The sequence below is a fragment of the Somniosus microcephalus genome, chromosome 5 (genome assembly GCF_052327205.1).
Source record: "Somniosus microcephalus isolate GS21.2 chromosome 5, FLI_Smic_1.0, whole genome shotgun sequence".
Lineage (NCBI taxonomy): Eukaryota > Metazoa > Chordata > Chondrichthyes > Squaliformes > Somniosidae > Somniosus > Somniosus microcephalus.
The window spans coordinates 94,476,940-94,495,282 of NC_140991.1; the positions used below are offsets into that span (position 1 = coordinate 94,476,940).

Here is an 18,343-nt window from a genome sequence, read left to right on the forward strand (position 1 = left end):
GCGTGGGATTCCGATCCTGGCCCTGCTCCAGCTGCCGGCACACAGTGTTTGCGTATCCCAGGGGCGCAGTTAGTTCGATGCATCCCCTGGGATCACGTGGGCCATGGGGAGCCAATCGGAGCAGGGAATGCTCTATTCATAAGATTGACAGGAAGAGCTGTCAAAACTTATAAATACTACGGCCCCAAAACATCACTAAATCTTCAAATAAATTTTTAAAAACATCACATTTTTTAAATAAACTATAAATTACATGAAATAACTATTTTAAACAATAATTTAAATTTTTGAAAAAAATAATTTTATTTTCTAACGGGACTAAAAATAAACTTACCTTGCTTTAAAGTATTTAAAAATAATAAACCTGTGGATAAAATGTTTTAATTTTAATTAATTCACCACTTACCTTGTAAAAAGCAGGCCTTACGCCTGCTTTTTATATGTGTAAATTCTGCAGACTTACCCTCCCGGGAAAACCAGTAAAAAAAAACTAAGTTCGATGCGCATACATAGCCTCTCCCGCTCACGCATTTGACCTCTTAACCCCTTTCTTTCAGGGGCATGGAAGTGCTGGTTTCCCACACATGCGCAGTGCATGCAGGAAACCGGCACTTCCATTGGGCTTACGGGTGAGTACCCCGTGCGTACTCACCCGTGGAGACCCGAATTTCTGGGCCAATGTATTTATAAAACATCTTTGGGTTTTCCTTGATTTTACTTGCCAATAATTTTTCCTGCCCTCTCTTTGCTTTCCTAATTTCTGATGATCCCTTTAAATAACATCCCTGGAGCCGGCTTCCAGCTGCTTCATGCCAGCTCTCTCTGTGGCAATAATCAATTTTGCAGATTGGGCGCTCAGTGAGCATTGCACACACACTGAAATCACGATCTGCCTGGCATTGAGCCTCCCGGTGATAACTTACCAGCAGTGCCAGGGGCGGGGGGGGTGGGGGACGGGGATTTAATGTGCGGCGCTGGATTTGCCTCGCCCTGGCGATAATGCTCTCGAGCCCCATTAGCGCCATCTGCTAGTGCTAATGGAAGGCACTAAAGTACCAAATTTCCCCCCCCCCATTATGTTTCAGAAAGATACATTTCAGTTTTGTCAACAGTGTTGTAATATCTCAATTATTAATTGTAAGACACTGACTGTTGGAGCACTACTGTAGATAATAGAAAGGCTTTCTATTGAACATTGAGGTGGAGATTGGCGAATTAGCTAGCGTCCATTATGACTCATTTCTACAGAAATCGTAAAGTACACAGAAAGCGCTTTGAATGGATTTAAAGTCAAAACCTTTATGATTTTAAAACTGTTAGAGAAACTCAATATGTAGAGGCAAAGATTTATAACATGAAGCGAATTAAATGATGCATAAACCAGTCAGGAAGAGTGATGTTTGCTTCACCACATAATGGAGTAGAAGTTCACCTTGGGCAGTATTGCATGGCTGCCCATTATACACCCCACTAGGTATTCACTTCCATCGACCTCTATGGAACTGAACATCAGGCAGCCGTATAGCAGGAGACCGATGCGATACCGCCTGCTTTGGGCTGCCCCGCAAGATGAATTTCCATCCCAATATCTCTCGTGCACACAGGCTACATATGAGACACAAAGATAAATGAACGTACCCCCTATTAGCATTGTGCAGATGGAAAAGATCTTCTCCGCCTCAGTGTTGGCTGAGACATTTCCAAATCCGACACTGGTCAGGCTGCTGAGGGTGAAGTAGAGGGCAGCAATGTAGGCACTTCTGATTCCAGGTCCTCCCAGTGTATTATTACCATAGTATGGAGTCTCAAGACGTTTTCCCAATTCATGCAGCCAGCCTATAACCAAAGAGTCCTCATTGAATAAAACTGAGTAATTACCATTGGAATGTGTCCCTAAGTATTAAAGATTTAGGAACTAGGAAGAGGAGTAGGCTATTCAGTCCCTCAAGCCTGTTCCGCCATTCAATTGAATCATAGTTAATCTGTACCTCAACTCCATTTACCCGTCTTTGCTCCATATCCCATGATACTTGTTATGAATCTTATCATGACTCATGAAGTAACACTGGGTGGCCAGCTGGTGGCGCCATCCAAGGAGTATAAATACTTGGGCGTGGGCCCAGCTTGCTCAGGATGTTTCTGTAACCAGGAAATAGTGATTGTAACTAGAAATCTCATGGTTTTGAAACAGTTGATTAAAGCCTTGTTTTATACTCAAACCAAGCGCTCAGTAGTCTTTTACATCAATTTAATCAACTGCGTATCGGCTCCACGCTCTGAGTAATTTCGGGAACAGCCAGCTACGACTTCAGTGGTAGAAGGGAACTCCGACGTAGTAATCAATCCATCATGGAAAAACTACTCAGACCCGCCCGTGTTGATCTGGACCCAGGGACCAAGACACGGTCTGAGGAGACGTGCCTTCTAGCCACAAGCAAAGATCTAAAAGACTGCGGCTATTCGTGGTCCGCCTAATCCACTAAAAGGAAGTCGTCGGACTTCCAAAACTTTCAGGCGGGAAGAATGTCATGAATCTTATCATGACTCATGAAGTAACACTGGGCGGCCAGCTGGTGGCGCTGTCCAAGGAGTATAAATACTCGGGCGTGGGCCCAGCTTGCTCAGGATGTTTCTGTAACCAGGAACTAGTGATTGTAACTAGAAATCTCATGGTTTTGAAACAGTTGATTAAAGCCTTGTTTTATACTCAAACCAAGCGCTCAGCAGTCTTTTTACATCAGTACTCTTACCCAACAAAAATCTATCGATCTTGATCTTGAAAATTTCAATTGACACAGCATTAATAATATCAATGTACCTTTGATTTAAACCCTTTGAACTATTCATTCTTCCTTAATAATTATTATTTTGTTAACCACATCCATTTTTACTTGATATTTCCTCTTTCAGGTATCCTATATGCTATATAACATTTCCTGGCACAGAGGATAGTAAAACCCAAGGCCTGGTCCAGTGCCACTCTAACATGGTTGCTATGGTATGCATGACAATTGTCTGGTTGATAACAATCTTACTTTTCTTCCCTCTTTGTAGATGGTTATTGGGTATAAATTCATCGGCGCCCAGTTTCAGGCAATGTGGCTGCAATGTGTGCCCGAACCAGGAGGCCCGAGGCAGGCTCCAAATTGAGCCTTGGGCCTCATTAATATAAACTGGGCAAGCTGCTGGCACTAATTGTTTCTGCACATGCAGCTCTCCAAATTGCAGAAATGTGTATCAGGTCACTTGCCTCGCTCGCAGCGGCCTGAAGGTAAGGGGGTGGTGGCGGTGGGTGGTGCACAGAGCAGCAAAGGGTGGGGGGGGGGGTCACAATCAGGATACTGTGGAGTTGGGGAACACTTCTGCTCCTGGATCCACAGTAACAATTTTTTTTAAACTACCTTTTGGTGGTGGTTGTCCAGAGACACTTAAGAACCATGAGCAGATCAAGCCCAGCTCTTGCAGAGGAGACTTAAAACATGCATTAGGTCCTTTTATTTATATATATGTAAGAAGCCTAATGCCAGTTTTGGGTGGCCCCCAGGGACTTCTGAAAAATCGCCCAACCCTATATCGCGTCGGACATCTTTCTGGCCTTATTTGGCTACGGGACGTTGCTCCACAAAATTGCCCCTCGTTGCACCCATTTTATGCATATAAAACAGGTGCAACCAGGTCCAATTTTTACCCAACTCATCTCTGCTCTGTGTCTACTCCTCCTGAATTTGATCAGATTTGGAACAGTGCTATGCGAGGAATGATGGATTCAAGCCTGCATCAATACCATCAACAAGCCACAATTAAACCTTGTGAATTGTAAACATTTTTGTTGTATTTGTACAGAAGATAATACAAATAAAAATCTGTTTTATTTATTATTATCCACCAGTAGATGTCCCATGATGTTGCCCACAGTAAATCACATGATATGCTGTTTATTAGGATCGCAGCATTAGACCATATCATGTACAATATATTACTCCGCTACTAAGAGGCAGCTGTTTGTAACTTGAACTGCTTCTTTAAGGCCACAAAGTCTAATTGCTGTAACATTCTGAGGTCAATTAAATGTTAATTGCTTTTCTGGACTTCATGTGGACTAAGGTCAATTAAAAGGCATTTTCTGTTGCTGTGAAAGTTTATCCGTAGGTTGGCAATGACTAGCGTAACACAGAAATCTGCAGCTTATGTTCCTGTTACGGGTCGTTTCAGGTCCGGGTTCTAATATGTAGCTGCTCACCTGGTTTGTGCAATTAGGGCCACTGCTCTTTTTTGTAATGAAGAGTGGTGTCTAGCATGTGACAACTGGAATGTTCACAGTGAGTCAGAGGTTACTCTATCATAAGGCTGGGGTGTATATGTTGGGATGGGGAATATTTTTTTAGCTGACCATTTTCCCTGCCTTGGTTCCTCTTAATTGGCTACTGTCTATGTCAATCACACCAAAAACCTCCCCTCTCCAATAATCCCAGCTCCAGCCAAGCATTCTAAATTCACGATACAGAAGTATGCCTCTAAAAACATTTCCTAGAGATTTGCAATATCATACAGGCAACCCTATAAGTTAGAACAAACAATTTATTTGGAATAGATTATTTTATTTGGGTTTCCTATGTTATAGCGTTATTTTTTACCTGCATATTTTCAGCTGGGAGATGTTTCAAGATGGCATCTCAAACTGATTTCACAGAAGTTCTGAAGCAATTGAATTGATTTACTTTTTGTTTTAGTGGTAGATGTTGCTGACTGCCCATTTTTGATTTATAATTTTCTTTAACTTCATGATTGGTGCTTTTTACTGATGTTTGCTTTTTGATGATTGGTACAGTGTCTACTTTTCATTTGTGATTTGTTGCACTCTTAAGAATCTGAAACTTGAGCCAATCAACGATAAGAAATGTTCATATAGGATGTGACACCAAAGCATAACACTGTCGCATGATGCAGAAGCATGACACAGGGAGTGTGACTAAACTGGGTGCTAAAAGAAGTGTTTTTACATTGATACTAGTAGCTCTGTTATGGTAAGTCAGGGGATACACTGCATTATATCATGTAATGCACAATATATTGTTCTGCTAAGGTGCAGCGGCATCCCTCTAAGGCCACAAAGTCTAAGGGCTAGAAATTCGGCTCCTTTGCGCCTGCCGTTAGCGCCTCTGGGGGCGCTAACGGAGCGCAAAGAGCTTATCACCCGAGAAATTTGGCGTGGTGTGGCTGAGGCACCACCCGATAGCGCCGCACCCCAGCTGATAGTGCCCCGGGCCGCTGTGCCACTGGCGATGATGTCATCGCCATGCGCCGCGACCCCTTAGCGCCCCGCTGCATCCCCTTACCATCCCGCGGCAGAAATTCGGCTGTGCCCTGCAATGCTGCCGCGGGCGATGTCAGTGCCAGCCTCGCGGGTCACGAACCGGGCCGACCTCCGCTCGTGGGCAGTATTTAATGAGGAGGTGCAGCCGTGACCTGCGCCGCCATTTACTTTTTTTGGCCGACCTCCAGGTTGGCCCTCCGTGATGGGCCGTAGCGTGGTCCTGGCTGCCATCGCGCAGCCCGGCACCGCTTCTCAGTGCCGGGCTGCGGCCTCAGCACCACACCGCCCTGGTGGCCTAGTGTGGGCCATCGGAGGCCCTGCAGAGTGCGCAGTGGCCCTCCCATTTAACTGAAGGGGAGGGGCGTTGAAATGCAGCAGCGCTCCATGGAGCCTCTGCGGAGCACTGCCGATCGCACCCCGACATCGCCTCGGTTATCGCCCTACCAGGAAGTGGAGCACCCGAGATTATGCTCCACTTCCTGTGCGGGGCGGTAAGCGTAATTTAGCGTCCGGGTTGGTACTTCTACGTCGGGCGCTAAATGTCCGGCCTTAACTCGGTTACCATCTCCAAACGGGGCGTAACCGAATTTTGCGCCCTAATTGTTGCTAAATAAACACAGGCTCGGGTTAAGCATAGTTTGAATGCTGTTTGGTGAGGGAACTTTGCAGATTTTAACATACTTATTAGCTTCAGGCTCCAGTACAGAAACACCTGCATTTTAAGATTGTTTTGCATCTATAATAAAGTGAAACGTTTGGAGTGTGATATCTATAACTACTAGATATATCATTTTAATATGCTGCAAGCAGATCTCCTATGCCATTTCTCATGATAAACTGAGTGATTTATTGCTTTAAGAACATAGGAGATAGGAGCAGGAGTAGGCCATACTGCCCCTCAAGCCTGCTCCATCATTCAATAAGATCATGGCTCCACTTTACCGCCCTATCCCCATATCTCTTAGTATGCAAAAATCTATCGATCTCTGTCTTGAATATACTCAACGACTGAGCATCAACAGCCCTCTGGGTAGAGAATTCTATAGATTCATAACACTCTGAGTGAAGAAATTTCTCCTCATCTCAGTCCTAAATGGTCGACCCCTTATCCTGAGACTATGATCCCCTAGTACTAGACTCTCCAGACAGGGGAAACAGCCCATGTTTTATAATGGCACATGTCATGTAATGATCAATGTATTATTCTACTGCCCAGGTGAAACTTTGTTTAGGTTGGCATGACCATTTGGCCTAGAAATTCAGTTGCTTGCGCCAGCCGGTAGCGCCTTAGGAGGAGGAGATGTTGGGTGCTAGGCGGCTAGCGGCCGGGCGCAGCGCGATCTGCGCCTCTCCCCAACTTCACTAGAGATTTAGCGTCGGCGCAATGTCTTTGCGCGCGCTCAGCTGCGCGTGCAGATCCTGACATCATTTCATCGTGCAACGCCCTTTGTGCACCCCAAACCGGAAGTTCAGTGGCACCGCCCTTCTTTGCGCCTGGTGCCCCCAGCAACTGGTAGAGGGGAACGGTTCCCAGTCGCTGCGGGGTGCGGGGGTCGCTATTTAAAGGGGACTCCTCCTGCATTATAAGTGACAGCCATTTTGTGCCAATCCTTCTGTGTGAGAGACAAAGGCAGAGAGCTTTCTGCTTTGACTCAGCGCTCGCGCAGGTACTTCTGGCTTCAGGCCAGAGCTTTGCACTTGGATTTCACTTTCAGTGCCATAGCCTTGAGTCGCCACATATACTGTAATGGGGGCTACAATGGGTGGAAACGTTGGCTTTCTGCATTGCATTCAAAGGGATCAGAGACGCCGTGAGAGAGTGCCAGTCATGGCCAGACGGAGAAGGGCCAACAGGTGTTGGCACAGGAGGCCTTACCCACCCAGGGTATAACGCCAGCAGTTCTCATATCTGAACATGTCTGAGGAGCAGTGTGTTCGGAGGCTGCGATTCAGAAGGGAGGTGGTCACTGAGATCTGCCACCTGCTTCGCAGAGATCTGCAGCCACAGCTGAGGAGCAGGACGTCTCTGTCGGTGGCAGTGAAGGTGACGGTGGCTCTCAACTTCTATGCCACCGGCTCCTTCCAATCCGCTACTGGAGACATTGCCAACATCTCCCAGTTCGCGGTACATTGCTGCATCCGACAGGTGAACAATGCCCTTTTCAGAAGGAGACGTCAGTACATCTCCTTCCCCATGACCCTGGACAAGCAGCAAGAGCGTACAATGGGATTTGGAAGAATAGCGGGCTTCCCCATGGTCCAGGGCGTAGAACTGATGAACCAGCATTGGTCAGGCTTTGCTTCAGGGCTGCAGTGCGCAGGGCATGGCAGCCAGACAAGTCCACCCTCCCCCTTTAAGAGCTGACCGGCGCCAGAGTGTCTGCCGTCAATCAGCAACTCGCCGCACCTGCGCTGCGCTCGCCCTCGGGGGTATCGCCCCGGACCGCCGGCTTAGCGCCTAATGATAGTCGTGCATCGCCTGTTTTAGCGCAGCAGCAACCTCTTGGGGCGATGCGACTGAATATCGGCGAAGGTGGCGCGAACTTGCGCCGGGCGCAAACTTTAGCGGCCACCCGACTGTAGCGCCCCGACCGTGGCTATACTGAATTTCTAGGCCTTTATGTTTAGAAAGTCTAATTGCTGGAAGTAAACATAGCCTGAGGCCACTCAGAGATGGCTTGTTTTGTTGGTGATGGAATTTTGGAGATTGGTGTGTACTGGTCAGTTTTAAGCTGCAGCTCAGAAGCGCCCTCTATTCTGCCCAAAATAATTTTGCATTGTTTTCTGCTTTCCTTTAAACAAAAAAAATGAATCAACTTGTTACCATTTGTAATGTTATGCTGTTTTAATATCTTCTTTGCATTATTCTTGAACTTTATATAGATTTGAGATTGTTTTGCAGTGAATTTCAAATTATCTCTACATGGCATAAAATACAGTGATGTTAAATTATATTGAAAATCAAGGGAGTGAAATTTGTGTTGGGCAGTAATGCAAAATGGAAAAAAAAGTTGGGCGGCGTGTGAAACGGGTGGCTGATGCAGTATCACTCATTTTGCACTTCTGCCCAAGGTGAGCTTCACCCCCCAAGTGTGAAATGTTATACTTGTAATGATGAGGGGGGCCAGAGGCTAAGTTCGGAGAAAGACTGTACAAAACCAGGTGAGTAATGGGGTCAAGCCAATGGCAGAAGCAGGAAAGGAATGGGACTAAGCCAGAGACAGAGCCAGGACAGGAATGGAGCCTACAATGTTTCTGAGGCAGCCTTTATTAGATTGGGGGCTAGTGGCTATTTGAATATATTTAAAAAGTGGCTGCCAGCCAGTATTTTAAGTAGGTTAATATATTAAAGTAGATTAATGTAAAAAATGTGAGTTGTTTACAGAGTTTCAGTGGGCAACAGAACAAAGTCAGACAAGATTTCTAATTCAGAATTCTGTGGGAGGCAGGAGTGAGAATCAACAGCACCACCTAGTGTTGGGAGACCAGTTTACAGCGTGCTTACAGCCAAATGTTGACATAGGATTTTTCTATTATAAAGTTGACAAAAAAGTGTAACTCAAAAATTAGTCACCCTCCACTGGGGAAAGGTATAATGACTATGTGACAAGTTTACATAGGCGGTTTCTGTAATGATCAATAACATGTCATTCTATAGTGGACACCAGGTGGCGCCGTAGAGCTGTGTAGAGCTGTATGTATAAGACTACACTACCCAGCTGTATGTATATTAAGACTACATTACCCATTAGGCACTAGGCTACCCAGAAGGCAGCAGTCAAGATGGAAGCCTCTACAGATACTGTACCTAGTCCACATGTGCTCAATAAAAGTGTCTAGCAAAAGCTAGCTGTGTTCATAATAAGAATGTCTATTTATTAATGAACATAAGAGTTTCCATTATTAATATGAACATAAGAAATTATAATGGGAAATATGTACAGGAAGTGCACACAAACGATTTTTTATATATAACTCGTTGATCTCCTGTGGCATTGCTCACAATGAGTCAGAGGATGCATTGCGATGTAATAATAGGGGTGTTATTAACAAAGTTGGAACCCCCTGAGGCCAGAGAGAAAATAAATGGCCAAAGAAAAGCTTTTGTTTAGGAGGAGGAGGAGGAAAGAGGCCAAGGCTAGGACCAGGACGGTGTGGGAAAGCCACATGGGCGACAGGAGGACTGGAGAGCGCTGGGCCACATTGAACCATGATCAGAGCTGGGAGAAGAGGCAGAGAGGGAAGGGGAGGGACAACAGCTGAGGAAGGAGGGGGAGATAGGTTGGAAGTGGAAGGGGACAGGGTAAGAGAAGGAAGGGAGGAAGGAGGGTAAGGTGAAAAGATTGAAAGGGAAAAGAAGGGGAGAGGGAAGGAGAGAAATGGGGCAGGAGAGGGAGAAGTGAGGGGAAATGAGAAGAGCAGGAGGAAGAAGTAGAGGACTACTCATCAGCTTAAAAATGAAGTAACACTTGTCCATGCTGATCTGAAAATTGAAGACTGTCTGGGAGGCTGATTCATTCTCTGAGCCAAATTGAATTAAAAAGACAGCTGTAATTACATATAATACCTCCCATCCCCCACCCCCCTCTCCACAGTCCGGTCAAGCCCCAGTGTGTTCTGTTCAACAGTCCTGGTCTTTCTCGGGTGATCTTCCTCTACCTGAATTACTCCACTCTCAGCTTTTGTGGTAGGCCACTGCTGAATATAACAGATACCTATTGCAAAAGCTAGAAGAAGAGTGGTCCAGAGTGAAAATTGGAGCTAACAAGGAACCAATAACAAACTTTTCACACGAGCATTGGTCTGCTAAACATTAATGGAAATGGTGTGGGTGCTCAATAGATCACAGCTGGACCATGGGGCACAACAGGAAGGATGTATTCGGAGCCAGTTGGAGGGATGTATGACACTGTGGGGGGAGAGATATGCTTATTTAAAGAGGGCAGTATCAACTGGGACAGGGACCATGCCCAGAAGCCTCAGAAGTAGATAAACAGCACTGTGCAATATAGTTGAGTATTCCTATGAATGACTAACACTAGGTGGGATGTCCTAGAGTATTCCTGTGTATGAACAGCACAAGATGCTCCCGTGAATGAACAGTATTGCTTGTGTTTAAATTTCTTACACCTCTGAGGGTCATACTGGTGAGGAAAAATGTTTTTAAGTGAATGTCGAAAATGTTTTCAAGATTGAACAGATTATCAAAATTGCTTTTCAATTCTAATGGTTCATCATGTGGTAAACTTGCACATACTAATACCTATTACATCAATTAAATTCACTGCAATGGAGGCAGAAATATAAAGAAATAGGCCAATCCAGCTGAGTAAATGAGGGGAACCAAACTACAAGGGAATTGGACGTCAGATTTTCATTAATGGATTTATAAACTAATAAGGTGAAAACAGGGAATAATGGTAAAAAGTTCAAATTAAAGGCTCTTTATCTGAATGTATGAAGCATTCGTAACAAGGCATCTGCAAGAAATGAAACCAGCCTAAATATAAACAAAACAGGAAAGGAGAGCATAGGAAGGACTAAACTAAGGGCAGACATAGAGGGCCAGGGAATATATAGGATATAGAACAGGAGTGTTAAAACAGGAGATGGTTAAAAATAAAGTGAGTGAAACCGCTATTAAAAATAAGTTAAAACCTCTGTACAGCAATGCAGATGGTGTCTGTAATAAAACAAGGGAACTGGAGGCAATAATATGTTGCAAGGAACCAGATATAGTAGGGATTACTGAGACATGGCTACAGAAAAATCAGGACTGGGAATTAAACATTGCAAGGTACAACATATTTGAAAAAGATAGAGAGGGAAAAAGGGGAGGTAGAGTAGCTGTACTTATTAGAGATAACATAATGGCAATAGAAAAAAGTGACGTAGCTATCAGTAAGTCGGAAATAAAATCCATGTGGATAGAGTTAAAATATAATAAAGGATCACAATAATAGGGGTAGTCTACAGATCACCTAATAGTCGAAGGGAGGTGGAGGAAGAAATATGCAAACAAAGTAGGGAACATAGAATAATAATCATGGGGGATTTCAACTACCCCAAAATGAATTGGCCTGAAGAGGTAGGTAAAGGGGATAAGGGAATGTAGTTCCTATAATATGTACAGAACTCCCTTCTAATCCAATATGTAAGAGGCCCAACAAGGGAGGATACGTTATTGGATCTAGCAATGGGGAATGAACCAGAGCAGATAAGAGAAGTAAAAGTAGGGGAAAATCAAGGCAATAGTGACCATAACATAATGCGCTTTAAGATAATAGTTGAGAACATAAGAAATAGGACAATTCGGCCCCTTGAGAAGGACCAGGGTAATAGATTGGGGAAAAGCCAATTTTGAGGGGCTGAGAATAGAACTTGGGAAACTAAAATGGACAGCAATATTGGCAAACTATGATGTAGAACAGCAATGGGAAACATTTAAAACGTCCAGGAAAAATATATTCCACTAAAAAACAAGAAGAAGCTAAACACTAATGAGACACCATGGATGAATAACGGCATTAGGGAAAAATTGAGAGTAAGGAAAGAGGCATACACTAAGCACATGGACAGCAGGGGAGAGCATGATAAGGGAGAATATGAAGAGGTTAGAAGAGAAGTAAAAAAAAATTAGGAAGGCAAAGAGGAACTATGAAGTTAAATTATCAAGGAACATAAAACAAAATAAAAAAATATTCTACAGGCACATAAATTTAAAAAAAAGGAAAGTCGGGTTAGGAGTAGGGCCACTAAGGGACAGTCAGGATAAAAAGCACAGGCAGCAAAAGCGAAATGGCAGAAATATTAAATAATTGCTTTGCTTCAGTATTTTCCAGGGAGACAGATCAGGTGGGCATGATATCAGAAGATGAGATTAGAAATGGTTCTGTCTTCACAAAGGAGGACACAAATAACCTCCCAGAGATGTCAGGGAACATAGGGTCTAATGAAAGGGAGGAACTGAAGAAATCAGTATTTGTAGGGAAATGGTGTTAGAGAAATTGATGGGATTGAAGGCTGATAAATCCCCAGGGCCTGATAATCTACATCCTAGGGTACTTAAGAAAGTGGCCCTAGAAATAGTAGATGCATTGCTGGTCATCTTCCAAAATTCCAATAGACTCTGGAACAGTACCCATGGGTTGGCGGGTAGCTAATGTTACCCCACTGTTCAAAAAAGGTGGTAGAGAGAAAACGGGGAATTAAGCTTGACATCGGTAGTGGGGAAAATGCTGGAGTCCATTATAAAAGATGTAATAGCAGAGCACTTGGAAAGCTGACCAGATCGGACAAAGTCAATATGGATTTACAAAAGGTAAATCGTGCTTGACTAATCTACTGGAACTTTTTGAGGATGTAACTGGTAACATAGATAAGGGAGAACCAGTGGATCTGGTGTATTTGGACTTTCAAAAGGCTTTCGATTAGGGCCCGCATAAGAGATTAGCGTGTAAAGTTAAGGCACATGGGATTGGGGGCAAGGTATTGACTTGGATAGAGAACTGGTTGGCAGACAGAAAGCAAAGAGTTTGAATAAACGGCTCTTTTTCCGAGTGGCAGCCAGTGACTAGTGGGGTACCGTAGGGATCGGTCCTAGGACCCCAGCTATTCACAATATATATTAATGATCTGGACGAGGGAACTAGATGTAATATCTCCAAGTTTGCAGACGACACAAAGCTGGGTGGGCGTGTGTGCTGTGAGGAGGATGCCGAGAAACTCCAGTATGATTTGAACAGGTTGGGTGATTGGGCAGAAGCATGGCAGATGCATTATAACGTGGATAAATGCGAGGTTATCTACTTTTGTGTCAAAAACAAGAAGGCAGATTATTATCTGAATGGCAATAGATTGGGAGAAGGGGAAGTGCAATGAGACCTGGGCGTCCTTGTGCACCAGTCGCTGAAGGTAAGCATGCAGGTGCAGCAGGCGGTTAAGAAGGCAAATGGTATGTTGGCCTTTGTAGCGAGAGGGTTTGAGTACAAGAACAAGGATGTCTTGCTGCAGTTGTACAGGGCCTTGGTGAGACCACATCTTGAGTATTGTGTGCAGTTTTGGTCACCTTATCTGAGGAAGGATGTTCTTGCCATGGAAGGATTGCAGCGAAGATTCACCAGGCTGATACCTGGGATGGCAGGAATAATGTATGAGGAGAGATTGGGTTGATTGGGCTTGTACTCGCTGGAGTTTAGAAGAATGAGAGGGGATCTCATTGAAACTTATAAAATTCTAACAGGACTAGACAGACTAGATGCAGGAAGGATGTTCCCGATGGTCGGGGAGTCCAGAACCAGGGGTCACAGTCTAAGGATAAGGGGTAAGCCATTTAGGAGAGTGATGAGGAGGAATTTCTTCACCCAGAGAGTGGTGAACCTGTGGAATTCTCTACCACAGAAGGCAGTAGAGGCCAATTCATTAAATATATTCAAGATGGAGTTGGATATATTTCTTAAGGCTAAAGGGATCAAGGGATATGGGGAGAAAGCAGGGACAGGGTACTGAATTTGGATGATCAGCCGTGATCGCATTGAATGGTGGAGCAGGCTCGAGGGGCCAAATGGCCTATTCCTGCTCCTATCTTCTATGTTTCTATGTTTCTATGCTTCTATGTTTCTATGTAACCACATTTAAAATGAAAAGAGGAGAAATATTAAATAAACTAATCAAAATCAGAGGATAAAACCCCTGGTTCAGATGGATTACATCTGCGCATTTTAAAAGAATCTAGGGAAGAGATAGCAGAGGCATCATTACACATAACTAGGGCTGTAGAGAGGGCTTTAAACTAATTAGTGGGGGGGAGGTTTCAAGAGAGCGAAAAATAAAAATGTCAGCGGAGAAGGCAATAGAGCAAGGTAGCAGTGGGGGAATTAAAAACCAGAGCATGTCAGGAAGGGACAGAATGTATAAAGATAAAGGTAGAGTAGTAAAGGGGGTAAAAGCAGGAATAAGTTGTCACAAAACATATTTAAAAGTTCTTTATCTGAATTCACGCAGCATTCGTAACAAAATAGGTGAGTTGACAGTACAAATAACTACACATGAGTATGATCTGGTGGCCATTACAGAAACATAGCTACAAGGTGACCATGACTGGGAACTAAACATCCAGGGGTATTTGACAATTAGGAAGGACAGACAGGAAGGAAAGGGAGGTGGGGTGGCTATGTTAATAAAGGATGGAATCACTGCAATAGGGAGAAATGATATTGGGTCAAAGGATCAGGATAGTGAAACGGTTTGGTTGGAGATAAGGAATAATAAGGGGAAAAAGTCACTCGTGTGCATAGTCTATCAGCCTCCTAACAGTTGCAACTCTGTTGGTCAGAGTATAAATCAGGAAATAGTTGGGCCTTGTAATAAGGGAACAGCTATAATCATGGGGGATTTTAACTTTCATATTGACTGGACAAATCAAATTGGGCAGGGCAGCCTTGAGGAAGAGTTCATAGAGTGCATTAGGGACGGGTTCCTTGAGCAGTATGTAACTGAACCGACCAGGGCGCAGGCAATCTTAGATCTGGTCCTGTGTAATGAGACAGGATTAATAAAAAAATGTCCTAGTAAAGGATCCCCTTGGAATGAGTGACCATAACATGGTTGAATTCCAAATTCAGTTGGAGGGTGAGAGAGTTGGATCTCAAACCAGCGTACTAAGCTTAAATAAAGGAGACTATGAAGGTATGAGAGCAGAGTTGACTAAAGTGGACTGGGAAAATAGACTAAAGGGTAAGGCGGTACATGAGCAGTGGTGTACATTCAAGGTGATATTTCACAACTTTCAAGAAAAATATATTCCACTGAGGAAAACGGGGCATAAAAGAAAAGACAGCTATCCGTGGCTAAGTAAAGTAATAAAGGATAGTATCCAACTGAAAACAAGGGCATATAAAGTAGCCAAATCTAGTGGGAGGATAGAAGATTGGGAAGCATTTAAAAGCCAGCAAAGAATAACTAAAAGATTAATTAAGAAAGGGAAGATAGATTATGAAAGTAAACTAGCAAAAAATATAAAATCAGATAGCAAGAGTTTCTACAGTTATATAAAAAGAAAAAGGGTGGCTAAAGTGAATGTTGGTCCCTTAGAGGACAAGACCGGGAAATTAGTGGTGGGGAACATGGAGATGGCAGAAACACTGAACAAATATTTTGTATCAGTCTTTACAGTAGAGGACACTAAAAATATCCCAACACTGGACAAACAGGGGGCTATAGGGGGGGAGGAGCTAAACACGATTAAAACCACTAAGGAGGTGGTACTCGGTAAGATAATGGGACTAAAGCCGGATAAATCCCCTGGACCTGATGGCTTACATCCTAGGGTCTTGAGAGAAGTAGCGGTAGGGATTGTGGATGCATTGGTGGTAATTTTCTAAAACTCCCTGGATTCAGGAAAGGTCCCAGCAGATTGGAAAACTGCTAATGTAATGCCCTTATTTAAAAAGGGAGGTAGACAAAAGGCTGGAAACTATAGACCAGTTAGCCTAACATCTGTGGTTGGTAAAATGTTGGAGTCCATTATTAAGGAAGCAGTAACAGGACATTTGGATAAGCATAATCTAATCGTACGGTGTCAGCATGGTTTTACGAAGGGGAAGTCATGTTTGACAAATTTGCTCGAATTCTTTGAGGACGTAACAAACAGGGTGGATAAAGGGGAACCAGTGGATGTGGTGTATTTGGACTTCCAAAAGGCATTTGACAAGGTGCCACACAAAAGATTACTGCACAAGATAAAAAATCACGGGATTGGGGGCAATATACTGGCATGGGTGGAAGATTGGCTATCTAACAGAAAACAGAGAGTTGGGATAAATGGTTCATTCTCGGGTTGGCAATCAGTAACTAGTGGTGTTCCGCAGAGGTCGGTGCTGGGACCCCAACTCTTTACAATCTATATCAACGATTTGGAGGAAGGGACCGATTGCAACGTATCCAAGTTTGCCGACGATACAAAGATAGGAGGGAAAGCAGTGAGTGAGGAGGACATAAAAAACCTGCAAAAGGACATAGACAGGCTGGGTGAGTAGGCAAAAATTTGGCAGATGGAATATAATGTTGGAAAGTGTGAGGTTATGCACTTTCGCAGAAAAAATCAAAGAGCAAGTTATTATCTATATCGAGAGAAACTGCAAAGTGTTACAGTACAAAGGGATCTTGGGGTCCTGGTGCATGAAACACAGAAGGTTAGTATGCAGGTACAGCAGGTGATCAGGAAGGCCAATGGAATCTTGGCTTTTATTGCAAGGGGTATGGAGTATAAAAGCAGGGAATTCTTGCTGCAGTTATACAGGGTACTGGTAAGGCCACACCTGGAATACTGCGTACAGTTTTGGTTTCCATATTTAAGAAAAGATATACTTGCTCTCGAGGCAGTTCAGAGAAGGTTCACTCGGTTGATTCCGAAGATGAGGGGGTTGACTTAAGAGGAAAGGTTGAGTAGGTTGGGCCTCTACTCATTGGAATTCAGAAGAATGAGAGGCGATCTTATCGAAACATATAAGATTGTGAGGAGGCTTGATCGGGTGGATGCGGTGAGGATGTTTCCACTGATGGGTGAGACTAGAACTAGGGGGCATAATCTTAGAATAAGGGGCTGCCCTTTCAAAACTGAGATGAGGAGAAACTTCTTCACTCAGAGGGTAGTAAATCTATGGAATTTGCTACCTCAGAGAGTTGTGGAAGCTGCAACATTAAATTAATTTAAAACGGAGATAGACAGTTTCCTAGCTGATAAGGGAATAAGGGGTTATGGGGAGAGGGCAGGGAAGTGGACGTGAGTCTAGGTTCGGATCAGCCATGATCCTATTGAATGACAGAGCAGGCCCGAGGGGCCGTATGGCCTACTCCTGCTCCTACTGCTTATGTTCTTATTACATATCTAATAGTTCATTAGAAAAAGGTATAGGATTGGTAGTTAGCTAATACAATACCTATATTTAAGAAGGGAGATAGAGCATGTCCAGTGAACTGTAGAGCAGTCAGCTTAACATTGGTGGTAGGAAAAATAATGGAATCCCTACTAAAGGAAAAAATAGAAGAACATCTTGAAAGCAAAAATATAAAAATGAATAGTCAGCATGGATTTCAAAAGAGAAAGTCTTGCTTGACCAACCTCATTGAATTCTTTGAAGAGGTAACAGAGAGAGTAGACAAGGTTAATGTTGCAGATGGAATTTATTTAGATTTCCAAAAGGCCTTCAATAAGGCACCACATAATAGACTAATGAATAAGGTCAGAGAATGCAGAGTCAGGGAACAAGCAGCAGAATGGAAAGCTAGCTGACTTCAAGACAGAAAGCAGAGAGCAAGGGTTAAGGGTAGTTACTCAGAGTGGCAGAAGGTGGAAAGTGGGGTTCCACAAGGATCAATTTATATTAACGATTTAGACTTTGGAATCAAAATCACAATTTCTAAATTTGAGGATAACACCAAATTGGGTGGGGGTGAAATAATCAATACTGAGGAGGACTGCAACAAATTAGAAGAAAACATTAATAAACTTGCAGAATGGGCAAATGAATTTCAACACAAATAAATGTGAGGTATGTTTTGGTAAGAAAAATAAGGAGGTTGTGGTAAAACCACCAATGAACTCCTGTACAAATGAATAACTGTCTTTAAAGCAATGTTACAGCACCTATGTCCGTTTGCTGAGTGTAAACAAGCTTTCTGTAAAAACCCTGAAACAACACGATGACGTCCTCACGTTGGTCACGTGGTGCCCCAAGTGGCGGGAAACGTGATGACGTCATGACGTCAGAGGTGGGAGGTTCTGAGTTCAGACCTCGTGGAACTAGTTACTGTGTAGACCTGTTTGCTGTTGCTCCTGCATGTTTTTGTTTTGTTCACCAGTTTAATTAAATTTGGTTAATTTACTGAACTGCCTCGGCCTCAGTGATTCAGATAGGAATCCGTTGATTCCTACATTGGTGACCCCGAAGCTTCGCGGACGATTTTCGTGGAGACAAGCTCGAGAACAAGATGGATGTAAATGCAGCGAGTTTGAAGCTCCTCAATTTT

At 43.7% G+C, this 18,343-nt stretch overlaps 1 protein-coding gene across 1 annotated transcript in view; it reads right to left on the reverse strand.

Annotated features, from left to right (window-relative positions):
* LOC147117215 (voltage-gated delayed rectifier potassium channel KCNH8-like) overlaps window positions 1–18,343 on the reverse strand; it is a 172,071-nt gene that overhangs the window by 140,696 nt on the left and 13,032 nt on the right. The window contains exon 3 of the mRNA XM_085989350.1: window positions 1,639–1,836. Within this exon, the coding sequence (XP_085845476.1) occupies window positions 1,639–1,836 (198 nt within the window). The remainder of the gene's footprint in view (window positions 1–1,638; window positions 1,837–18,343) is intronic.